This window comes from Pan troglodytes, chromosome 1 (assembly GCF_028858775.2).
Source record: "Pan troglodytes isolate AG18354 chromosome 1, NHGRI_mPanTro3-v2.0_pri, whole genome shotgun sequence".
Classification (NCBI taxonomy): Eukaryota; Metazoa; Chordata; class Mammalia; order Primates; family Hominidae; genus Pan; species Pan troglodytes.
The window spans coordinates 91,172,815-91,198,364 of record NC_072398.2 but is presented as its reverse complement, the minus strand read 5'-3'; the positions used below and the strand labels follow the sequence as shown (position 1 = coordinate 91,198,364).

Below are 25,550 nucleotides of genomic sequence, written 5' to 3'. Positions count from 1 at the left end.
GGGAGTGTTAGAGACCCAGGAGATCTGGGATCTGGGAGGAAACAAGTGGAGACCTCTTTGGACCAACACATTACTGTAAAATTGTGCAATTCCAGCAACTCCTCTGTCCATTCCCTAGGGTCCAGACCTCTGGCTACCCGAGCAACCCTGTGAGCAGAAGTATCTGGTCAGGGGTGAGAAGAGGAGCTGGTTGCCAAACTGGGCCCTTAAGAAAGTGGAGATCCCTCCTGAATGCTCTCATGATTCTCAGGAATTCCCTTCCTTCCTAGTTCCTCCATGTCCCTACCCCAAAAGATCTCAAACTCCAGCGTGCTTAGAGATCCTCTGGTGGCTGTCTTCTCCTCTGGCTTGCATTCAGGGAGGTGAGGCCAGGTCTTGGCCCTTCAAAGCCATCCAGTTGGCTACCTTCTCCTTCGGGATGGGTGGAAGTCTAAGATGAACGAAGGAAGGGTCAACTGTGCCTCTTCCAGGCCGCTGAGTCCTCCAACGCCTAGCTGTGCTCAACCTTGACTGGGTGAAGCCAAGGCAGGGCCTCAAGGCAGGTCCAAGAGGCAGCTCCCACTCTCCAGTTCTGGGTTTTATAGGTGGGCAGAGGCATGTATGCCCCTCCCTTATCCAAGCATTCATTAGTCAATTGAGAATTCTTAATTTGGGGAATCTAGGGGCTAGACTTTGGGTGTGGAATTTAAAAAGAAAGGTCTTTATGTTTATTTAACTCCCTGCCCCCCACCCCACTCCTAGACACACACGGAAACACACACACACACACACACACACACACACATACTCCCCATCACATCCTCTGAGCTAGAGGCTGATGTCCCTCAGCCCATGTTCCTCCTCCACTGCTTAGTTCCATAGCCCGCGACCAAGACTGCGTCTATAAATGGGAGGGGGTGGGGTGGCCAGGGGTCCTGTCGTGCCTGCCCCAGAACCCACGACGGTCACATTTTTCACCCCCTTTTGCCTTTGCCCTCAATTCCTTTCTCTCTTTGCTCTCCTTCCATCTCAGTTCCAGCGAGGGGGGTGTGTGTGTGCGCGCGCGTTGCGGGGGGCGGGGGGCAGGGGGAGGGCTCGTGGAGGGAGGCGCCGTCGGAGGGAGAGTAGACGTCAGGCGGAGGGAGGGAGGCAGGCAGGCAGGGAGGCAGGGAGGGAGAGAGGGAAGGAAGAGAAGGGGAGAGAAAGGGGGAGCAAAGACCGAAAGAGACCCAGAGAGATAAAGCTTGAGAGGAGAAATAATTAAAGGGGGAGGGCGACCAGGAGGAGAAAAAGGTCTGGGAGGAAAGAGAGATAAAGAGAATCGGAGGGCAGGGAAGTGAGTTTGTGCGCGTGAGTGTGCGCGCGCGCGCGTGTGTGTGTGCAGGGGCGGGCGCGGGCGGGCGGGGGGCGGGCTCCCGGGCTCCCCTCCTCCCCAGCCCGCTCCTCTGGCTCGCTCGCCAACTCCGGGCCCCAGCCGCGGGCGGGCGCACGGCGGGCGGACAGCATGCTGAGCCTCCTCGTCTGGATCCTCACTCTCTCCGATACTTTCTCCCAAGGTAAGGGCCCCCAGCCCACCCCCGGACGCTCGGCTTCCCCCCGGGGCCGGGGCACTGCTCCCCCGGTGGGTGAGTGCTGGAGTGCCCCGCGGCCCGCGGCCAGTCCCCGGGTCCGGACGCCACGAGGCGGGGGCTCGGTCCGGGCGCAGAGCCCTGGGGGAGGGGGCGCGGAGTAACGAGGGGCTGGGGAGAATGAGTTTGCCGTTGATTTGCCCAAGTTGTTTCCTCTGGCTGCGCGGGAGAACCGAGCAATGGGGCCGCGAGGGCTGGAGGTCCGAGTAAAACGGGGAACCGAACGCTTTCTCTTGAGCTTCTGGCAGCCCTACCGACCCTCGCCCTCTGAGGCCGGGGTTCCGGACGCCTGAGTCCAGCCTAAGGGCAAGGCTGGGAAGAGGGTGGGATTTCGGATTTCGGGCGAGGGGGTGAGCGAAAAGCTGGGTCCCACCTCCCGAAGATGTTGCTAAGGGGATCCCCCTACTCCAGCCCAGCCCCTCGGGGGTCTGAGTCTGAATCACGGCTCCAGCCTGCCTGGGGCTGCCCCCTCTAGAGGAAGGGAGGGGTGTCTCGGCGCCTCTAGTGGGGATTTGGAACCCCTGCCCACGGAGGCTCTGTTTGGAGAGTGGAGTTCCACATACAGCTTCAGGCCCGCTTGATACAGAGGGGGCAACTCACGGGGGCGGGGGCAGAGGCGGTGGGGGGAGGGGGCTGACACTCTACTTGGGCTCAGGAAAGTGTTGCTGTCTGGGGCTTATTTGACACTGGCAGGGGAGAGGCTGGGAGGTGAGGGAGGTGGTTGGGAGAGATGAGGATGTCAGTGTATCCTGGGCAGGGCTGGGGTTGGGGGAGGGAAGAGGGCTGAGGGAACCAAGGGTCCAGACTGCAGCAGGGACTGGGGTCTGTGGGAGTTGGTTCTTGCCTCCCAGGTCTGACTCTAAGGAAGACTGAATCCTGCTGAACTCCTTCCCTCCCCCAAAATGGAGCTGACACACAGAAATTGACACACAAACACCGTAAAACACTCACAGACACTGAGACAGACTACTCACCTACTGAGAGAGACATCCCCACAAACATCCCCCACACTGAGACAGACACATATACACAAAGACACTGAGACATCTGAGGAAGACAGATTCCTCCCCCAGATCGGCACACACTCACGCATTCATCCACCCGAACGTTACAACTATACACAGTACATGTATGCAGGCGTTTACAAGGACAGGACACATGCTCTCACAGAAACCAACCCTCTAGCAAACAAAGAAACTTGAACAGACATTCATATGGGCAGACACCTATGGAGATGTACAGACTGCAGGTGGAGGAGGTGTTCTCTTTTAGGGGGTGTCTGGGAATGGATCTGGGTAGAACAGCCTCAGGCATTATTGCCCTGCTTTCTGTTCCCTTCCTGCATTTGTAGGTGGGGTGTTATGCTGGACCTTTCCTCTCCTTGTCGGGTCTCTTCCCAGTTCCGAAGGCAAAGCCTAGCTGAGTTGGTGGGGGCACATCTTGATTCATTTCTCCCCATAGGGCACCCATGCCAGCCCCCCAGCACACACTATGATATGGGAAGGGCACACATCTGTGGTGTGAGCCAAGAGTGGGAGGTGGTGCTAGGGGAAAGGAGGAGGCCTGGCCCTGGGGTTGGCAGGCCAGGCCAGCCACTTGGCAGAAAGTTGGGAAGATGACTTAAGTTCTGACTTTGTTCAGCCAGGCTGTTGGTGTCGGGGAGGAAGGGGGTGGGCCATGGTAGTGGTGGAGGGGGGTCATGTTGGTGGTGGAGGGGGCCCCTGGGTCAGTATTGGTCTATGTTGGGGGCAAGCTTATGTCTGTCCCTTTCTTACAGCCCTTACATGTCAGCAACATGGATACAAATGAGTGTTAAGGAACAAAAGCAGCAGTTAGCAAACAGGAGAGACATGTGGATTGAATTGGGGACAGAAAGAAGTGTGTGTTGTGAGCCTTTCTCTCTTTGGAAAGGAGCGAGTGGCTAGGGAATGCTGAGCTCCCACTTCTCTGCTCCAACAGGGGTGAAAGCAGGACCTGGTGAAAGTATCTGGGGTTGGGGGAGAGGATACCAGAGAAAAGAAAGGGAGAGACTAGACAGGAGGGGAGGGGAAATCACTAGTGAGTGTTGGGGGAAGCTTGGCAAGGGACTGGGGAGGAGGCAGAGAGGGAAGGAGTAGGAGTCTGGGGAGACTGGGACACACATAGGGGTGGAGAGCTTGGCAGGACCCCCTTTCCTTAGCCTCCATCCTCAGAAAGGAGCTCTAGGTCAGGGACTGGGGCAGTGAGAGAGGAAACGGAGGGGGGCGCTACAAAAGGGAGGAGGAATGATGGTGGGGGAATAGGGATGGGGGAGTAGGTGTCAGCAGGAAGCCATAGAATTGAGGGGAGCAGAGAGGAGAGGGGAAGGGGAGATTCAGCCTAGGCTGAGAAATAAAAATCGCATTTTAAAGAATTTCAATGGGCTTCATCAATCTTCATTTTTCACTAAATAATTTTCTGTATCTTATCTAAATGAAAACCATTATCCTTCCCCCTGTTTCCATCATGCGCCGGCTCCACAGACTGATTGCGCCGAAAATTGAAATATTTATTCATTTTCTGGGAGATTTTCTCGCTCCCTAGTCTCGGGGAGGAGAAATTGAAAAAGAAAGATTATAGCTAATCAGAGCAATGTGGGATGACAGGCCGGCTCGGGGCGGGAGCTGCCTCCGTGGGGGGGATGGATGTGGGGGCAGGAGAAAAATAAGCCCATCCAGCCCCCAGAGCTCCCCCTGGCATTCCTGCCACAGCTTTTGAGGGGAGTAAAGTGTAAAGGGAGGAGGCCCGAGGGCCTCCTAAATTCCCAGGATTCAACTCCCTGAGTACAGCTGAATCCTGGCAGAGAATCCTAGCAGGTCTGGAGAGTAACTGGACTCTCCCCTCTCGGTGCTACACATAGACACATATACACACTTTAGATGTCCCACTTCTGCCCAGAGCAGGGCACTGAGGTTGGGGATGAGTCAGGGGAGACATGGCAGAAACCAGGACACTGGGTTCCTCTCCTTGACCTTGACTGGACTCCACTTTCTGCCTTCTACTCACTTAGACCCAAAGGGAGGGTGTGAACCAAGTACTCAGTGCCTCAGCCCTGGGCCCCAGAACACCTGGTCAGGAGGAGGAGGAGGAGGCATCCAGGCCTTCTCGCCTCTGCTCCTTCCCACAGCTGAGTGGTTGGTTGTTCTGGCTCTGCCTTTAGTGCTCCAGTGAGATGGGAGGAGGAAGCCCCACCTCTGCCCCCTAGGACCTCTTTACATCCTTGCAGGGACTAAGTCTTAATTTCTTTTATCCTATAGTTTCTGGTGGTAAGTGCCCCTTAAATATCTGATCAATTGATTGATTTGATGAGCGCGCTGCAGTGCTGGAAAGAGGCAGCATTCGATGGCGATTAAATCACAGACTCCCATCCAGCTCCTACCTCCACCATTTGGTAGTCGTAAGCTTGAACAAGTCATGTACATTCTCTGTGCCTCAGCATGCTCTTCCAGAAGTGAGGATAGAAGTAATACCTCATAGGGTTGTGGTGGCACTTGAATATGTTAATCCATGTAACGTACATGGAACAGTGTCTGGCACAGTGAGAAGTGCTCAGTAAATGCTTGCTATCTTGACTTTGAGGTGAGACATAGATAGACAGGCAGTCGAGTTGTCTGCGCTTCCTTTTCTTCTCCCTATGATTCTTTGTGGTGTGTGTGTGTGTGTGTGTGTGTTTTCTAGCTCCAGCTCCCCAGATTCTTGGTCCTGGGCTTCAGTAAGCGCCTTCTTTGTATCTCTCATGGAAAGAACTATGTTGTGGCAGACCCAGAAGGGGAAACTGACCCCCTCCTTGGAGACCTCAGAAAAGATCTGGGGAAGGGATTTGAGGAGAGAGAGCAAAAGTGGAAGAGGTTGGCACTTGAGTGAGAAGGAACCAGAGCTCTTGTGTGGAATGAGGAGGGACACTAGCCCCGAGGTGGCAGCATTTCAGAGTCTGGAAATAATATGGATCATTTATTGAGCCCTGTGTTAACTACTTCATATGCATTATCTAATTTAATCTATGCTACAGCCCCCTGAGATTGGCTGTGTAAATTATCCCCATTTCATGGATGAGAAACTGAGATTTATTTATTTATTTTTTTAGATAGGGTCTTGCTCTGATGCCCAGGCTAGAGTGCAGTGGTGTGATTATGGCTCACTGCAACCTCCTCCTAGGCTCAAGCCATTCTCCTACCTCAGCCTCCTAAGTAGCTAGGACCACACACACCTGGCTAATTTTTTTTTTTTTTTCTTTTGGAGAGATGGGTCTTGCTAGGTTGCACAAGCTAGTCTCAAACTCCAAGGCTCAACCGCTCCTTACATCTCGGCTTCCCAAAGTGCTGGGATTATAGGTGTGAGCCACTGTACCTGGCCAAGAAACTGAGGTTTAGATACATTAAGTATCTTATTGGTAGTTGTAGGAACCAGTGGATCCCACAGCCTACACCCTTCTCCTTTGCCAGATCCTACATGCCAGCAGAGACTGATGCTGGGCTGGGACAGGGATTTTCCTGGTCCATAGCAGAATGAGAACTAGGAAGAAAAGGGAGTGAGTATTTCATAAAGGTAAACTCACTCACATTTAAAAAACAATCCTTTATTCTGAGATTCTGTCCTACATTTTTTGGTGTTAAATTGTTTTTCTTTGATGATATGATAAATCTAGTAAATGACTTTTTTCAAGGACTTGGCAAATAAAAAGGTTTGTTTCTAATATTAAACACAGCCTTACAGGTCCATGAACTACAAATTTGGGAATTATTCTTGTTCCATGCAAGGCTGACTCCTGGAGAGGCCCAGAGCCATACAGAGGCAAAAGAAGCACCGAGAAGGGGTCTAGGGGATAATCCTGAGACCAGGATCTCCCCAAGTGTCAGCTTCCAAATTTGTCTGGTCCCTGGTAGTCTGGTAGGATTGGAGGCTAGGGTCTTAGATGGCTTGTTCTAACCCGCCTGGGGAGGCTTTCAACCCTCCTTCTTAGCCTGCGCCCTGGGGAACTGCCTGGCCTAGGGTGGTGAAAAGTGATTGTAGGAGGTGAACTCCATACCAAAGCATCAAAATTACCTTTTATTGAATTCCTACAGTGTGCTTTTCAGGTTAATGTTACTCCCATTTTATAGATGAAGAAACCACAGTTGAGAGTTTAAGTAACTTGCTGAAGGGCATACCTGAGGTGTTAGATCCCAGATTCAACCCCTCTTTTGTCTCCCTACTAAGCGCCATGAGTGCCCTTCAACCTGCCTAGAAGAGCCACACCCTGCCTTTCTTAGAGTTAAGGCAGCTGTGGAAGGACAGGAGGGAAGCCTAGGCCTTTTTTCCTCTCCTGGTGCCTCACTCAGCTCAGCCCCCTTCCCTAGTTCTCAGCCCAGAAATTCCAAGGCCACATCTATCTCCCTGCCTTGCTTTGATGATCATTTGTGAAGCAAAACTTAGATGTCAGGATACATGTTTTAATCAGTGGGGCTGGGACCAGTAAATAATGCCCCTTGTCAGAAGGAGGTTTGGAAAGCCTCAATCCTTTTCCTCCCATGTTTAGAGTCTTTTATCTTTGTACCTGTATGGTGCTTGGCAATTTTAGCAACTTTTTACATGTACCATTTGATAGAGAGATACACTCATCCTATGATGTAGGCAGGATAGTTGTTTCTCCATTTAATAGATGAGAAAACAGAGACCTAGAGAAGTTAAATAAATTGCAAAGGGGTGGCAGTTGGTATGGAGGGAAGGGATGGGGACAAATTCCTTAATCTCCCCAATTTCTGGGAGATGTTTCCATCTGAGGCTAGAGACATTTCTCTTCATATGTCCAGAGATGAGAAAGCTATGCCCCTTCCCGACCTACCAGTTCCTGTCTGGTTTCTTCCCAGGGCCTCTGGACCAGTTTACTTGGCAATCTCCTGGAGGGTTCTTTGACCTGGAAAAGGATGGGGGTGTGGGGGTGGGTTGTCAGCAGTAGAGGAGAAAGAGGCTGTCATGTCCTTGATCCTCAAATGTGAAACCAGGGAGGAGGAAGAGGCAATTTCAGAAATCAGGAAAAATAATGGGCTCTCTCAGAGTGGGGGAGAAATCCGTTCACTTTTGTGAAGGGCAATTTTGTATTTTACATGCATTAGTAACTAATTCAATACTGACATAATTGTTGAAGTTAGGTGTTATCCCCATTTTACAGATGGACAAACAGGGATCCAAAGAAGTTAAGCAGATTGTCCAAGATGATCCAGCTAGTAAGTGACAGAGCCAGAACTAGAACCCAAGCAGGAAAGTTGGGGTGGGGGCTGAGGATAATTCCTAGAAGGAAGACTGCACACCTACCTGTTCTGCATTACTGCTGCATGCAAGCGTGTGGATGCAATCTCACTGCATGCATATGCATATGTATTCACACATGCCTTCATAGTGCAGCTATACATGCACCCACTTCTTATCCCCATCCCCATACACATCTGGACAGATATCTCTCATCTTTACCCAAGCCCTTTCAGTCACCAGAGCACTAGTGTGCAACAGTAGTACATTTTTGTGAGTCATTTTTCTTCCAGCCATAGCAGCCCTCCTGTGTCTTTAAAGGCACTACTTTTTGCCTTGCCTTGCATGCCCTGCATCCTCTCTGATAGATGCACAAACTGTGAAGTTATGAAAGTTGAGAAAGAAGCTTGGGGTTCCTCATTCTGTAACACTGGTCCCTCTCCATTCTGTAGCTCCAGCTCTTATACCTTCCCACGTCTGATTGTCAGACAATGCGAACCTAATTAAGTTCTCGGAGCATCCAGGATAAAAGCTGCTCTAGTTCGCAGACACCACTGAAGTATGACACTTTTCTTTCTTCTTTCTATCCCACTTACTCTCCCTGTATCAGCTGACTCCAAGCTCCCAGCTTGTCCTTCCCTCCATATTTAATTTATTCAGCCACTTTTATTAACCTCTGTTGTCTCCAGGGGCTGCAGTCCTCACCCCTCTCTGCCCTCCTTGAGCCCATTTAACAAAATAGGCATCGTATTGAAATAAATGAGCCTTACAGCCAGTCAACCTCCTCAGGATTAAGGGTCTTAAATCCAGGGGTAGAAATCTCCAGAACTCTCTAGCAAATTCCATTAGTTTCCCAGGAGAGAATGATGCTGCTTCATTCCTTTTGCAATCTGGCTCTGGAAGGTGATGGGAGACTCACCCAGAATGCTGTGGGTCTTGGGTTTTGAGGCAGGGAAGGGATAACAGGAACCCGAGTGTCTGGAGGTGTACTCTGTGCCCAGCAGGTTTATCCCAGGAAGCTGTCCCATCCTAGGTCCACTTCAGAATCGACTAGGCCGTTGGATGCCTTTTCTCTCTGCCCCTTCTTTCCTTCTGAGGCAGTCTGAGGAATATATCTTCACTGAAAGATGTGTGGAAAGAGGAAGGACTTTTGTTCCTTCATTCAGCGGAAGAGAATTGTGTGCTTACTGTGTGCTGGGCTCCAGTGTTGCAAAGTGAATAAGGTACTAGATCTCTGCCCTTGAAGGTCTCACTTTGTGATTTCAGTGCAAATTACTTAATCTCAGTAGGCCTCAGTTCTCTCTTTCACCAAATCAGGAGAATTATTTTTTTAATCATCAACTGTACATTATTATATGCAAAACATACTGGTAGGCATTATGTGGACCAAAAAATATGACAGCAGGTGGTCCTTCCCTTTTAAGAAACTAAGATATACATACATGAAGACTGCTGGTGGTGCAAGGTGTGGAGTCATTGGTGCCGTGATAGCAGTGTGCAGGTCAGAGCTAGAGAGTCCAGAAATGGGACTTTGCTGTGGGCTGAAGTGACCAGGAAGGGCTCCGTGGAGGAAGTGGGGCCCAAGGATGGACAGGACATGGATGTGGCAGGAAGAGGGAGAGCCTTACCAGATGGGCCAGACTTCCTGAACCAAGATGTTGCTGCTGGGATGTGTGGCGGACACTGAGGCCAGTTGGACTGAGGATTTGGGTTGGTTTGGGAGAAACAGATGAGATGATCCAGAACGGTAGAATGGGGACAGACCAGAGGAGGCTTGGAAAAGCCAGGCCAAAGACTTCTTGCAAAGACTCCCCTGTAAGAACTAGGGAGCTATGGATTTCTGTTTTTTAAGCAGACAAAGGGTATCTTAAAAACAGGTATAATCCCCATCTCATTTCTCACCAAAGCCTCCCCTCCTCTTAAACACCTCTTCTACTGGAGACGCTATGGAAATTTGTAACCCCTCCAATTAAAAACATGAAAAAAACAGATAACCAAGGTTTGGCCGGGCAGAAGTGAGCAGAAAACCTTAGAGAAATACCAGCTCTGCCTTGGGAGGTCTCAGATCTGTGACTTGAGCCAGAGAGACTTCGGAAGGATGAGGAAATCTTTTCCTCTGAGAATCCTTCAGTATAAGATAAAGATGCCTGGAGGCAGAGTTCAACAGCAATAACTGTGAGGAGAGCTCTGCAGCCTGACTCTGAGGCCAGGCTCTTTGTTACCTGTCCCCCCCAAGCTTGGGCCATGTCTACACTGCCCAGAGTCAAGGGGAGCCATCTGGTTCCATCAGAGGGCCCATCTGGGTTTAGTCCCTTCAGGGTCAATTCTGGGCTATTTCCACTGGTCTGTGGCCTTAGATACATGTGCATTTAGGAGCTGAGCCTAAAGATTCTTAAAACCTCTGCTAGGAAGTGAGCTCTGGTTTTTCAAATGGAGTCCTTTGAAGAGGGTCCCACCAGGCGGGGTGAGAGCATGTGTTCAACTTATGAGCATTGTTTTTTTAAATGACTGTGCTGGGCCTAGGCCTGGGAATGAAAAGGTGGGTAAGATTTAGTCCCTCCCTGTTCTTGAGGCACTCTCAGTATGGTGTGGGAGATGGATGTATAAACACATATTGACAATTTTATAAGATAAAGGTTGTGAGAGAGGTATGTGAAAAATGCTGAAGCCTAACCGTCCAGTGAGGGGGAGCGGAGCAGGGAGCAGGGGCAGGGAGGGGGCCACAGATGTGAGGCTCAGGGGCTGCGGGGCCTCTGGAATGCGGTGCCTCGAGATATCCCAGCTCTGGACAATCCCCGATTGTACCCCCTGCTCCGGATGGAAGGAGTCGAGGAATCCGAAGGAGTGAACCCTGGTCCCTCCCAAGGATTATGATTTCCAGGAACAAAGGCAGTTTATATAAAGCCCACTTCCCCCAAATCGAATCTCCTAACCTCTTGTGTCCAGTTCCGTACTCTCCACCCCCACTCCCACCCAACAGAGCTGATTTCTAAATTAACTTTGTCCTTGTAATCAGCTTAGCTGAGTTTTTTTTTATTATTATTATTTTTCCTCCTCCTTCCTGAATTCTCCCAGGAACAGCCCGGGGCCCTGCTCGCTCCATTACCCAGCATTGTCAAGCCATGAGGTGCTTTTAACTGCTTCTTCCCATTCGATTCGCTTAACTGGGAGGTTATTAAAAGGAAAGGAGCAGAGATGGGCAGGCAGGGCAGAGGAAGAGAGAACATAGTAGAGAGAGAAGGCATTTCAAAGGAGCAGAAACCCAAGGCTAGGGAGGCTGGCAGAATGAAGCCTCTGAGAGAAGTTGAAGTTTTCATCTCTACTCCCGAGTCATCCAGAAGGACATTTCATCGAGACAGTGGGACTCCTGGGTTTTAATCCAAAACCTTGAGGAATTGACTTGCTCCTCTTTGTCTCAGTCCTCCCCACCACTCCCCACTCTCCCTGGAAATCTACCAGCTTGACACTGTGGGATGGGATGGGGGACTCCCAGAGGTCCCACACTCCCCTTGATGCCCGACCCTCCCACACACACACTCGTGGCTGGCTGTGCTGCCAGCGCCAGAACCCTCTAGCATTCACCCCCGGGGCAGCTACATTGTGGTTGATGTTGGATCCCAGACTGACGTGCCTATCACACAGCACACATCTGGGAAGTCTCCCTTCACCAGGCAGTGGGCAAAGTGAGAATGCAAACTCATTTTAATGTCAGTTTGAGCCAAATATAATTAGAAAGGAAAATCTCTGACTTTGAAAAAAAAAAAATCTAATGCATTTCAAAGCCAAGTTGAAATGACTTCTGGATTATCTGCACCGCTGCCACTCTCCATTTAAGCAGAAAATCGAGAGGGGAGCTGGTAAAGTCTGTGCCTGAGGGATTTAGTTTGCACACATTGCCTTCGGTTTCATGCCAGGGTCATGTTTTAAGACTGGCCTTTTTCAACACAACCCGGTTCCTGGAATTGGGAAGCACCTAGAGTGACCTCCTCACCAGGGGGCCTGTGGCAGAGTCAGCCTCTTTCTCAGAGGGGCTGCTTCTGTGTGATCATGACCAAGTCACTTACTTGGAGCCTCAGTTTTCTCATCTATAAAATGCAAATGATTACGTCTATCTTCTAGGGTTGTTGTGAGGATTGAATGAGAGAATCTATATTAAGGAACAGTATCTGGAATACAATAAGTACTCAATAAATTATAGTTGTTATTAATATTGCACAGTCCTTGCTTTTTACAGTTTAGTCCAAGGCAGATCTTGAAAAAACAGACAATAGAAATGAGAGATGAACAAAGAATAGGCCAAATACAGATCAGACTGTTAACTGGGCCAAGGAGGGTGACCAGTGATGTAGGTAATCCTTGAGCTCTGTTCTCTGGGGTTCAGTGCAGTGGGAGCTTTAGGAGGCAGCACAGTGTAATGGAAAGCACTCTGGTTTAGAATTAGGTCTGTGTCTTGGATCTGGAAACTGAATGCTGTTTTGCCCTTTATGAGTCTCAGTTTCCTTATCTGTAAAACAGAGTGATAGCACCCACTTTCCTCTTTTGTAAGTCCTGGAAAAGCACTCTCAGGACGGTGTACAGTAAGCTTAACCATTATTTTAAACCCTGTCTTTCAGCCAGGCATGGTGGCTCATACCTGTAATCCCAGCACTTTGGGAGGTCCAGGTGGGCGCATCACTTTACATCAGGTGTTTGAGACCAGCCTGGACAACATGGTGAAACACCGTCTCTACTAAAAATACAAAAATTAGCCAGGCATGGTGATGTGCACCTGTAGTCCCAGCTACTCTGGAGGCTGAGGTGGGAGGATCACTTGAACCCAGGAGGCGGAGGTTGCAGTGAGTGGAGATGGTGCCACTGCACTCCAGCCTGGGCCACAGAGCAAGACTCTGTCTCAAAAATAAATAAATTAATTTTAAAAACCCCTTTCTTTCCAGCTTTCAACCCAGTGTGTTAGAACAATGATTCTCAAACTTTAACATGCTTACAAAACATCTGGGGATCTTGTTAAAATGCAGATTCTGACTCACAAAGTCTGGGGTCAGATGGAAGTTCTGTATTTGCACCAAGCTCTTGGGTGATGCTGATGTTGCTTGTCCTAGGACCACACCTTGAGGTGTTAGGGGATGCTTTCCTTGGGGAAATAGATCTTCAACGTTCTAATGAGAATCAAAAGAAAATAGAATTCATTTAACTGAATTCAGTTTTCAGCCAGCTTAGTTGTATAACAGCACTGATGGATCATTGATTTGGGAGCATTGATATGTTTGTTTTCAGGAAGCAGCTGGTGGGACAAGAGAGTGCACAGAGCTTGCCAGCACGCCCATCCTTAGCCCCAAGATTGTCTTATCTAAGCCCCTCCCTGCCACCTCACTAGCTCCATGCCACCCCACCCCACCCTGCCAAGTCTTCACTCAGGCTGCCAGCTGTCGAGTTGAAAAGCAACCTGCTGGTGTGCTGGTGGAAATTCATCCATATCGGAGCCAGTCATTTCCACTTTTTTTTTTAAATGAAAAAAGTCCTCATAATTCATCTCTCAATGGGAGATGTGGGGGAAAGCATTTTGACAGAGCTTCTGGTCTGGGCTTTGACCCTGTTGGCTTTGGCTTAAAAACTGGGTCATGAGCAAGTTGCATGATTTGGGAAGGAAGGTAGGTCATAGACTTAATTGGGTGCATGATTTGGGGGAGCAGTGGGGAACTGTCTTCTGGGCAGGTCAGCATCTCACACTCACATAGACCTCATAGTTGTTCAATCCACATGATGAGCAAACCCACTCTCTCCCTCCCTTCTCTGCGCGCAGAACCCCAGGCTGTAGAGGGAGATCCACAGGCCAGAGGAGAGAGACTGCCTGCCTTCAGGGTTCCCTGGTTCTGTGAGAGAAGCCTGGTCCTTATATGTAGGGAATCCTGTCCACTGGGGGAAACAGGAACTCCCATTAATTTTCCTTCACCTGCTCTTCTCCCCCAGAAAATCAACACACATTTAGCTATCTGCAAGTGTGAATGAGAACACAGGCAAAGTACGGATGGGGCGAGATCAATAGATTGGGCTTCTTGGAACATAGAACCTGCGGTGAGAAATTAAAGTGGAGTGATGATTCCTTAAGAACCTCAAAATGGACTGTCAAAATGTCTCTCTTTAGGTTGGACTAATTTGAACCAACCCAGAGACATCAATGTTTGTCCTTTTTCTGAAGAGAAAGGAATTCATTAGTACTCTCTGCTCACTCACTTTCATTTCAAATACTCCCTGGCAAGCAGGAAGTTCTTCTTTAGGTCTAACCTGAACCTTCCCTGCTCCTGCATGGAAATTGTCTGATTAGGTATTGTAACTGAACACGTCTCCAGTCTTCTCTATGTCTGGATAAATAACATTTTCCACAACAGGTTTATTTTCTCATACTTCAAGGCAAAGCTCCTTGTAATAGAGAAGCAAGCCCAGAGAGGTCATAGGCGAGACTGCCTCCTGGGCCCCGTGTGAGCCCAAGAAGTTTATCTTGTTAGGGGTCAGATTTGCTTTCCAGCAAACCACCAAGGCTGTCCTCCTACAGTATCCCCAGCCAGGACCAGGAGAATGATGTTCACAAGAACCTGGCTGAGTCACTGTGCCCTTACCTGTCTAGTGTCCCCTTCTCAGCCGCTCAGAGCAGCTGGGGGCTGGAGGACTCTGGTGTCCTTCCCATCATTTCTAGCCGATGGCCTGAGGGACCCTCCTCCTCTCTCCACGGGAGCCAGGCTGAGAGCAGTGCTGACATCTGCTGCTGAAGCCAGCATGTAGGAAAGTGGGCATGGGGGTGATGGCAGAGGTGGGCCTGCCTCACAGCCAGGGCCAGTTTTAGCTTAGGAGCAGGAATGTTTTCCTCTTGGAATCACTCAGAAGTGTCCTTGTCCCGCCTTGCCAGGGTGGATCCCAAGAGATAGCAGTGTAAGCAGAGAGAGGAGGGGATGGGGTCTGTGGGATGGGGTGCCTGCCTTTGGGGATCTCCTAGTCTGATGAAGGAGTGTGGGCATTTTCCTGGGATACTGAACCGTATAAGTGCAAACTCAACTGTAAACTTGAACTTGAGGCAGGAGACTTGGTTTCTGTTACCAGCTAGCTAATTATAATGGGGGGACATGGGTTCCCATCTTCCCCAGTGTATAAACACCTATAAAGATCATTTAAATAAGGGAAGATTTTGGACCCTGTTGTGCATCTGCACAGAAGAGGATAGAAAGAGACACTGGAGCTGGGTCATCAGCGAGGGACGTTTCCTCAGAAGGGGTGGAGGGAAGGGAACCTGGGCCCAGGTGGAAGGAGGACACCAGGTGGAGCCCATGAGAGAAGTGAAGACGATTCTTATAGGGGGTCTAATAGAAAGGGGTGGGGCCGGAAGGAGGTCGCCCAGTGAGGGCTATGTGGGCTGGAGGGTCTGGAGGCTGAGAGCTGTGGTATGGCTTTGTCAAATGTGGTCCCTGCAGCATTCACACTGGCCAGGTGACATGCTTTGCACACACACAGGCAGAGCCCCCCGACACCTCAGGAGAGGACTGGGGTGGAATGTAAGCCGTCTGAAGAAGAAGAGCTCGTGTGTCTGGGGGGAGAGTGCAGCATGGGCAGCCTGTCCTGGAGTTAAACCGGGCTTCAGCTTGGAGCCTGCTTGTGGGCAGCCTGGGTTTGCTTGAGGATAGTGCACCCTTTAAGGGTAGGAGGGTAGGACAACTATGGCCCGGAGTCCTGGAAGTGCAGCTGGCCCTGCAGCTGGCCATCCACCAGCAGCCCCCGTGCCCTGGCTTCTCTCTGCCCCCGAGCCGGATGCTCCCCGCTCCTGCTGTCCTTCCCTGTCTGTTGGTCTGTCACTCTGCAGGAGTGAAGTGCGCCCTGCTCCTGAAGCATTTGGAGCTTGATAATTTGTGGATTATAGCTAACTCTCGATAAAGATTCCCCTAATTGCTTGGCTCACCTCAGGTTCTGTCATCAAAGCAAAGCCGGGAGGCCCCCCTCTCGCCCTCCTTTTCTTTTTATTATCTCTTAATTAATCATTCTGGCTTTCACACTTAGCAGATAATTACAGTCTCCTGGGCACGCAGCTCATTTTCATAACCTCCTGCTCCTAGCCGGCAGCTAGGGGGGTGGGGAGGAAGAGGGAGAGAAGGGGAGAGTGGGAAGAGACATGTTGGAGGAAGGGGGCGGGGCGCAGTGAGAAGAAAGGGACACTTGGGGTGGTAAGGCAGCCTGGAAGCCAGGACCCCTGGGCTGCCCAGCAGGCCCCAGGGGTCTCTGCCAGAAGGCAGGAGGCTGTGCCCCCTGGGGAGGCCTCACCTGGTCCACAGTGCTGGCTGCTGGCACAGGCTTTATCCCCTGAGCTCCCCTGGCCTGCCCTAGGGGTACAGCAGGAGATGTGTATAGGTTGGTGGCCAGAAAGCTTAGTGAAGAGCAGGAGATAGTCCCCAGTGCGGTTCAGTCAACCGTGTGCTGGGAAGTCGAGAATCGCTGTGATAGGGAAAGGAAGGGCAGGGCCACCATCACAACAGGACCTGGACCCTAGCCTGGGAACTTTTCTGTTTGGGGGGAGCAGGACACCTCTCCTGAGGCTTGAGCCCCTGGAAATGACCAGGGAATGATCACTCAGTAGTAGGATCAGATGAAGAGGGAAAGGGCTCACCTTTACTCAGCACCATGTGGGAGCTGCGCCAGGTGTTTCACAGTGTGCTCATCATGCCCGTTTTAGAGATGAAGAAAACCGTGGCTCAGAGAGCGCCCGTCATTTGTTCGAGTCACAACAAATTAAATCCAGGTCTGTCTGGTTAGTTGTAAAGGTCATGTTCGTACCACCCAATGGCCCTGTCGCCATGGGGTCAGCACAGGACAGGATGTAATGGAAAAAGGGAGGGAGGGGACACCATTCCTGCTGGGCCCTCCCCTCTGGACCCAGCAGACGGTCAGCTCTGCTGTCACCTCGGGGCTTTCCTTGGGCTTTCATCCCAGAGATAAACAGAAAGGACACCCGTCCAGATGATGAATTGAGAGGCCCAAGAGACAGAAACCTTTGCCCGTGAGTTGGACACACAGTTGGACCAGGGGACCCTAATCTCTAGTGTGTCTCGTGTCTGTCCCTCGTTCCTGTTCCTCAGCGGTTCTTTGTGGCCCAAGCTTCTTCAGGTCCCCGAGAAGCGGATGGGGGACATGGAAAAGTCCTTCTTTCCCTGGACATATTGAATTTTCTTTCATGACCCTAGTCCAGTGTGCCTGGTTTTTAGAATTAAATGAGTTGGATCCCACTTCTTTGCCATTAACTAGCAGTGAGATCCTGGAATATAAACTTTGAGTCTCAATTTCTTCATTGGTAAATGGGAATCTTGAAAAGACTGGTGACAGTATATGCAAAACAGAGCCTCTGACCCATGATAGGTGCTTAACAAATGGTGGCTGTTGTTACTGCTACCATTATTATTACCACCATACATGAAAGCACCTGGCTTAGCAGACAGCACATAAAACAAGTTAGTTTCTTAACAAGTTTGTGAGGGAGGGAGGGAGGGTCCTTTTGTTCTACTTCCTCGAAAAAGGAGGGAAGGCACACAATTTCTACCTCGTGCTGCTTCTAGGGTGTGCTATTGAGAAAAGTCATGGCAGCCTGTTCTGGTATAATTCTTCTTTCCACAAATAAATTGCCTGTTCAAACTGGGGCTGCCTCTGGCTGAAAGCTCATTGGCACCCAGCTCCAAGCAAGGCTGATCTTGCCTCTGCCGCCTGCCAGACCTCAGATTGCCCACCTCAAGCCTGTGTGCCAAAGGGTTAAACATAGCGAGTTAAACATAAAAGGGTTAAACATATCACATGGCTTGCAACTTCTGACTCAGCTTCTGGTTTCCTGGGCATTACAATAGGAACATCTATATTGAGGAGGCAGTATGGAAAGAGCACTGGATTGCAGGTCTAGATGTGGATTTTAGCCCCATTTGTGCCTCTACTGGAGAGACCTTACTCAGTGACCTGGGCCTATTTTCTTATCATAAAATGAGAAGGTTAATTTCCAAGATTCTTTCTGGCTGCCCAGTTTTCCAACTCCTTCCTATCCAGTAAGAGTTCATGAAAAGGACTGGCTCTTCCCAAATGAGGCCCTGGATCTCTCTGATTTGGTTTATGAGGCAAGGCCAGAGGTACTGATTTCAGAGGGCCAGGGCAGGGGTATCCCAGGAGCAGCGTTTGCTCAGGAACCAGGGTGGAAGCAAACATTTCATGCATCTTCAGATCTGGTCTGAACTTGGGGTAAGGAGAGCAGGAGTCCCCACCACACACACACACACACACACACACACACACACACACACACACCACACAGTCCTGAGAATGTCACACACATGCATACACACACACACACACACCACACAGTCCTGAGAATGTCACACATGCACACACACACATACACACACACACACACACACACACACACACACACACTGTCCTGAGAATGTCCCAGCCTGCCCTGGAAGGTGGGGACCTGGACCAACGGTGTGGGTGCTTGTGTATGCATGTTGATAAGAGTTTCTCCCTGAAGAAACATGCTCTGGCTTTGCCCTGAACTTTAGCTTTGGTCTATGAAAAGGTTTTGCTGAATCTTGTGGGAACATAAACATTCGGCAGATTTCTTTCCCTGAAAGCTATTTCTTCTCTTTTTCTGGGAACTTTTGCCAGCAAGATCAAGGGCCCTCCACCCTTCCCTCCTCCCTCCCCTTTGCCTGAGACACCCAACCCCCTTTCTCCTCCTCTCCTAAATGAAAACAAAGTTAACTGGTGTGTACTGGGAATCATTTCAGAGCAAACTGGGCCAGAAGAAAGGAGTAAAGCAAACAGATAGCTCTCCCAGGAGGAGAAATTATAAGAAGGGAAGGGAAGAGAGAGAGAGAAAATAAGCCAATGGCATCAGTGGTGAAAAGTGAATTCCAGACATTTAAAATTCTTTTGGTTTTAATCATCTCAGAGGCTGACCAGAGCTGAGCTGTGGGGGCAGGGAAAAAATGAAAACCAGGGCCCTCTACTTGGAGCAGGCTGGAATCTCAGATTGTCTGCAAAGACCGACAGCCTTCCTAGGCAAGCTGCTCACTCTTCTCAGCCCAGGCCCTCATGACCTCCTGTGTCTGAGTGCAGATGGTTTACCGCCTCCGGAGAGCCCATCCTGACTAACCCTCTCTTTTTATCTCACTTTACACTCGGTTTTCAAGCACTGACCTTTCAGTTTTCCAACCGGATTGCAAGTTCCCCAAGGCCCTGGATTATGTTTTGTTAAAAGCAAAACTAGCAAACGACAAACCAAAGCCTCTTTCATAATTATGCCTTGGTCCCCTGCATGAGGGTTGGACCCTCGGAGAAGCCCCAAGGCCTCTTCCTCATCTGTAAAATGGGCTGAAGAGCTGAGCCCAGCCTTGAAGAGACTCTAGAAGGAACCGGGAGCTGGGAGGAGCCTAGCGGCTGGTGCCTCCTCTGTGCTGTGCTCTATTGGGCACTTCAGGATTCTCTCAAGGCTGCCCTGTGGGAGGGGTTGGAGGCATTTCGCTGAGGCCTAGGGGAAGTAGAGGGTCTTATTGTCCCCTTTCTCAGGGGTAGGGCTGGTTGGCAGTGGGTGAAGCTCCTAGACACAGGTGGCTGGGAGATGGGATGGGGGATTCCAGGCTGTCTCCTTCCCTGGGCCACGGTGGGTTTTAAGGTGAAGGAGGGAACCAGGAAATCTTGCCAGCTGTGGAGAGGTGATTGGTGGGAGGACCGGAGGGCAGCAGTCGGGGAAGGAGCCTGGAGGAGAAGCAGGAGGCCAGGCAGTGGCCACGAGGACGTGGTCACACGCAGAAGCCTCCTTTCCCTGGACCGGGTCCCCTCTGTGGTCAGCATCTTTCTTCTTTCTGAGCTCCCTCCCCCAGCTCTTCCCCCTCAATGTTGAGCTCTCAGTTTCTTTCTCCATCTGGAGGCAGCTCTCTTCATTCTCATGACCACCAGCTGTTTCTCCCACTTTCCCCCTCCCACTTTCCCTCAAACTTTGATTCCTGGGCCTTTGGACTTAGGTCTGTTTTTCATAGTGTATCTCCCACCTCCTGCTTCCCTTCCCCAATAAGATTAAAAAATGTAGAGCTTGAGAGTAGATTAGAGTTGACCTTAGAATGGGAGTCAGGTGACCTGGATTTTAATCTCAACTCGTCTTATTGGACTGCTTTCTCTTGGGCAAGACATGTGCTTTTTTGGGGCCTCGGTTTATTCAGTAGTAAAATGAGGAGCTCCGTAAATGATGCCTGAGGCCAGATGCTTTTCACCTTCTGGAAAAAAGAGCAAGATCTGGAGTTCAGACTGCTCAGATTCAAGGACCTGTCACCTCCTACCCGTGTGACCTTGTGCAAGTCACTTCACCTCTTTGTAGGAGAACAGTGGCATCTGCTTCATGGAGTGATGATAAAGACTACATTAAATAACCTGCATAGAATGTGTGGCTTGGTACCTGAGACGCTGTAAGCCAGTGGTATAAGTTAGCTCTTATTGTTAAATCCTAACCTTTTTTTGGTGTGGTGTAATAAAAAGAGTCCTGGATTTGTAATCAGGGACCTGAGTTCACATTCCGTCTTCCTTTCCAATTGTCTGTGTGACCTTGTGCAAGTCTGTTTCCCTAATGCTTTATAACATGGAATTCTTAAGTCCTGTTTTGCCCCTCACTGAGAGTTGTGAATGTAAGTTAATGTAAAGTCTATAGGGGCAAGGGCCTTCTTTGTCTCAGCCTCCCATTACCCGCCTAGTGCATGGGCACTCAGCAAATGTGAGATAAATGATAATTAGTGTAAGATACTAATCTATGAACAAAGAAACTGAGGCCCAGAATGGGGAAATGACTTGCTTAAGCTGGACACAGCTAACCCTTTGTTGTAGGGGCTGTCCTGTACATTGGAGGATGTTTAGCTTCATTCCTGGCTTCTACCTACTGGAAGCCAGTAGCACCCCAGTCTCCAGGTGTGACAATTTAAAATGTCTTCAGACATTTCCAGATGTCACCTGGGAAGTAAAATTGCCCCAAGTGAGAACCACTGAGCTAACCAGAGGAAAAGCTAGAACTGGAGATGAAGTCTTCTGACTCCCCTTCCATAGCTTTTTCTAAAATGCCACACTGCTGTCCATTTCTCCCTTTATCCCATACCCCATAAAATTTAGAGAGAGAGGTTTATGTTGTTGAGGATGAAGTAAAGTATTTTGTCCTCTAGCCCATTTCAGAGGTAATTAATTTCCACATAAGCTGCGACTGACCTCTCTGTCCTGGGTTAGGGCTAAGGAAGGAGGCAGGTGGCAAAGAGAGTCACCTGGGCAGTCCACTAAGCAGAGTGGACGGAGGACCTGACTTCCCCTAGAAGCATGTCATGTTTGTGATGAGGATTGCTGGACGATCTACCACATCTCCACCCCGAGCAGATAAAAGCAGACTCCTTGTGATGCCAGTCAGAACTGTTTTGGGTTTCAGGTGCCTACGGCTCCCTGTTTCTTCTCACCTTGCATACCCCACCCCATGCCCCACAGTAGCTCTGAGAGGACCTAGAGCATCGTAGAGTACAGTTTGAAAATTACAGATTTATTCCAACCCTTGAATGTTACAAATGAAAACCAAGACTCAGAGGGTAAGTGACTCGCTGCCCCACAGCAGTGACCAGAGCCACAAGTTCCACCTTAGTCCCCGCCCTTGCTCCGCAACCAAGGTGTGTGTACACCTCCCGCCGACTAGAAAACTGCCACTTCATCTAGGCTGTCTCCACGGACCTCCCTGCCTCCCCTACCATTCCCCACTGCACAGACAAAAAAGTCCTTTCTGGGGTTGGGGTGGGAGTGGGGGTGGTGACTTAAGGAGCTTACTGTCCATTAATTGCTGGAGGAAGGTGGTGGTCCCTGGAGGATTTTAGGTGACACTGCTCCTGGGACTGTCAGCAGATCCCCCACCTTCCCCAGAGATGCCCTTGTTTTTCACCCTCTGCCCCCATCCCTCCTAAGGGGCCTATTCTTGCTGTCATGGCAACCAGGGGATTAGGACCAGTTTGGAAGCCCAAAGATATGGGAGAGGGCTTAGTAAGAAGGCAGGTGGAAGGAGGAAATGAGAGAATGAGGTGATGATAAAAAAAACAGAGCTACGTGGGGGAAGTGGAGGGCAACGAGGAAGGTAAAGGGAAGGGGGAGATGAGAGAGACCTCACTAGAGTAAGAGAGAAAAAGGAGGGAGGAGGGGGAGGGAAGAGAGAGAGAGAGAAACCTCAACTTTAATTTAAAATCAGACAGCAGTTGTAAGCCTGGAGTTGTTGCCATGGCAACAGCAAAGAAAAGAAGATAGAGAGCTTGTGAAGCCGTGAAAACCCAATAGGGGTAAATGTTTAAAGCCAGGAACAAAAACCATTCAGAGATAATTAAGTAACCGGCCGCAGGTTCCATACTCCTGCCCACTGTCCGGGACTCTGCCTGAGATCCTAGCCTCCTTCCCATCTTGCCTTCTTCTCCCACCCTTTACTCCTTCCCCTCACTCACAAGGATTTCAAAGCAGCAGCCAGGGAACACCCGACCACCCTCCCTGTAATCTTCTTTCCTTTAGCGAGGGACTGACCTGCTTACTCCGGTCCCAGTTCCTTAGACCGACACTGGGCGAGCTTTCTCTCCTTCACTATTAAGAGAAATATAATCTTTATGGGCGGGGGGGCGGGGGGGGAGGAGGTTTTAGTCAGATAAATGGAAGAACTTCTTGACGCTGAATTGCTCCATGGATAACTAAGTTGTGGACTTTTCTTTCCTTCCTTGGATACGACAGGCAAGGCCCACCTCTGTGTTAACTGCGGCCCTCTAGATCTCTGAATTGCTAGGATTCTTGGGGTCTTCCTCGGAAGGGGAGGTGCGTTCTCCTCCTTCCGGTGCTTTACTGGGACTATTTAACTGTGTTTAATGCTACCACTAATTCCTCTTTGAATGCTTCTTAGGATTTTTCCAGCAGGCTTAATCTTCCCAAGCCTCAGGATGGCCACAAGCTAAGCTGATACTTTGGGGGTTAGGTGTACTCTGAAGAAATTTTTTTTTATTGCCAAAGTACTCTTTTCTTTTTTAAATGAGTTTCATAAAGTCACCTTACTCCTACCCCAGACATCACAACAGCTGGCTGGCCCCTCACCCCACCTCCTTAGGGAAATAATCTTTTGAGTCCTGCCATACCTTCAGTGTCTCCTAAGAAACTGTGAGTATCAGAGAGGGCTGTGATGTCCTTTTCTTCCTCTCATCTCTGATGCAGTTCTGAACTGGGGGCCAAAATAGCTAAGTAGGAAGAGTCCTGTTTTGCACCTGCAGCACTCCCTCACTCCTGCCCGCTGTTATCACCCACCTCCAGTCCCTTCCTGCAGATACTCTCAATGTTATCTTCAGACTAAGCCAGACCATTGGAGAGTTGGGAACCAAGATGGAATGGTTTTGGCCCCTTGAAGAATTGCTTTTACTGAACTGAGCATTTGGTGCTGTGCCACCAGCCCTCACTGAGGAATGCTTTAAGGAACAGCCCTGTGAGACTCCTTACTGCATTTATGGTAGGAATGTTGTCCAGGACATGGTTCAACACATCACAGTGTCCTTTTATGCAGATCCACAGGAGAAAGTTCCAGAGCTACTTTACCTAAGCCTCTGGTTCATTTTTTTATGGTTACTGTAAATTGTATCATGAATTTTGAAATTTTCCTCTTTGCACTGACTGCTTGGAAGCTCAGAGCTAGACCTTGTAGTTCATCTCTGATGAGGCACTTAGGATCTTATGGCATATATTTAGTATATTAGTTTTACCCCAACCTCAATTTATTTCTCTTGTTTTTAGTCTCTTTCCCTGCTTCCCTAATCACCACCATCCCCATCCCAGTATCTAGTTTCTTCTCTTATTTTTAATATCATTGACCGAATCTATGTATGCTGCTTCAGATTTTCTATGAAACAAGTAAACTAATTGAGTTAAGATCTATAAAACATAGAGCATAGTGCCTGACAAATATTAAGAAAGCAGGCTGGGTGCGGCGGCTCAAGCCTGTAATCCCAGCACTTTGGGAGGCTGAGGTGGGTGGATCACAAGGTTAGGAGTTTGAGACCAGCCTGGCCAACATGGTGAAACCCCATCTCTACTAAAAATACAAAAATTAGACAGGTGTAGTGGCGTCTGCCTGTAGTCCCAGCTACTCAGGAGGCCGAGGGAGGAGAATGTTGTGAACCCGGTAGGCAGAGCTTGCAGTGAGCCGAGATCGTGCCATTGTACTCTAGCCTGGGGGACAGAGCGAGACTCTGTCTCAAAAAAAAAAAAGAAAGCAAAGAAAATGTCAACTACTATTTTAAGTAAACAAATAATACAAATTGTTTCTAATCTTTATTTTAGAGATGTTGCAAATATGGACCAGAGACTGCAGAAAGCTAGCCAGATCAAAGGCCACCAGTTAAAGGCAGTAAATATAGTTAACTCCCAGTTGACCCAATAGAAGGAAGAGCCTTGACCTGAGTAACACCCAGCCACTGATTTTTTTTTAATCTTTTCTTTTTAACTTTGGGATGCATCATGGTGATAATAATGATGATAAATAATCAGATTTGCCTTGCTTATTAGAGTTGACTTGGTCTGCTATTTAAATGAGTTTCTAATTCCCTGCTCACACCAGACTGACAACCGAAACCTTCTGGGTGGCAAAGGGAATCAGCCTGCCTGGGATTAAGATTTTTCCATGGTTAATCTCCAAAGTGAGGAACCTACGTGTGAGTAATTGAGAGCTGACAGCATTTCGTTGGATCAGTTTTGCCTAGTCAGACAGGGAGAGGGCTAAGCCTTGGAAAGACAATAGGGTAAGACAAGAGGAGGTTGACAGAGTGTGACTTCTATCCATTTCTCAGCCTTGCTTGCACAACCTGCCCTAGCTCAGGTGAGGTTGGCCCTGCACTCTTTGTCTCTTATTTGCTCATTTCCAACAAACCTTTCATTTGGTCCAAGGGTAAAAAGAAAAAGAAAAAAGTCGCCATGACATCTCTGTTTTGTTCAACCCCACATTCACGGAGCATTTACTATATGTTAGGCACTGTTAGGTGCTCTGGATGTGTCAAGTCCCTGCGAGCTCCCTTTCCTGCGGAGGGCAGGTTCCAGTGGAGACACTCATCATTGCACGCACGGCCCAGGAAATGGGCATCTCCCCGGGCAAGTTCTCCTCATTTTCCTCCTTTCCTGCTTCCTCCTGCGTTTCTCAAGGGCTCTCTTCCTCTCACTCTTCTCTGTCATTCCCTCAAGGTCTTTCTAGCCCTTCTTAGTTTTCTCTCCTACCCTCTTTACCTTTCCCTCCTTTTTAAGATCCTTCTTTTCCTTTTACATTTTCAAGGGCTTTCTCTCTTTTTTTTTTCCTATTAAAATACATTTTTTGCCTAGCGCAGTGGCTCACGCCTTTAATCCCAGCACTTTGGGAAGCTGAGGAGGGCGGATCACTTGAGGACAGGAGTTTGAGACCAGTCTGGCCAACATGGTGAAATCTTGTCTCTATTAAAAATAATACAAATTAGCTAGGCATGGTGGTGGCACCTGTAATCCCAGCTACTTGGGAGGCTGAGGCAGGAGAATCGCTTGAACCCAGGAGGAGGAGGTTGCAGTGAGCCGAGATTGTGCTACTGCACTCCAGACTGGGTGACAGAGTGAGACTCTGTCTCAAAAAAACAAAAATAATAA

The 25,550-nt window shown here is 49.4% G+C and overlaps 1 protein-coding gene across 2 annotated transcripts in view; it reads left to right on the top strand.

Annotated features, from left to right (window-relative positions):
- The first annotated feature begins 1,396 nt into the window (after window positions 1–1,396).
- The window catches only part of KIRREL1 (kirre like nephrin family adhesion molecule 1), a 101,633-nt gene continuing 77,479 nt past the window's right edge, over window positions 1,397–25,550 (top strand). For both annotated transcript variants that reach the window (XM_003308524.7, XM_009434931.5), the window contains exon 1: window positions 1,397–1,535. In XM_003308524.7, coding sequence (XP_003308572.2) covers window positions 1,484–1,535 — 52 coding nt within the window. In that variant the 5' untranslated portion in view covers window positions 1,397–1,483. The remainder of the gene's footprint in view (window positions 1,536–25,550) is intronic.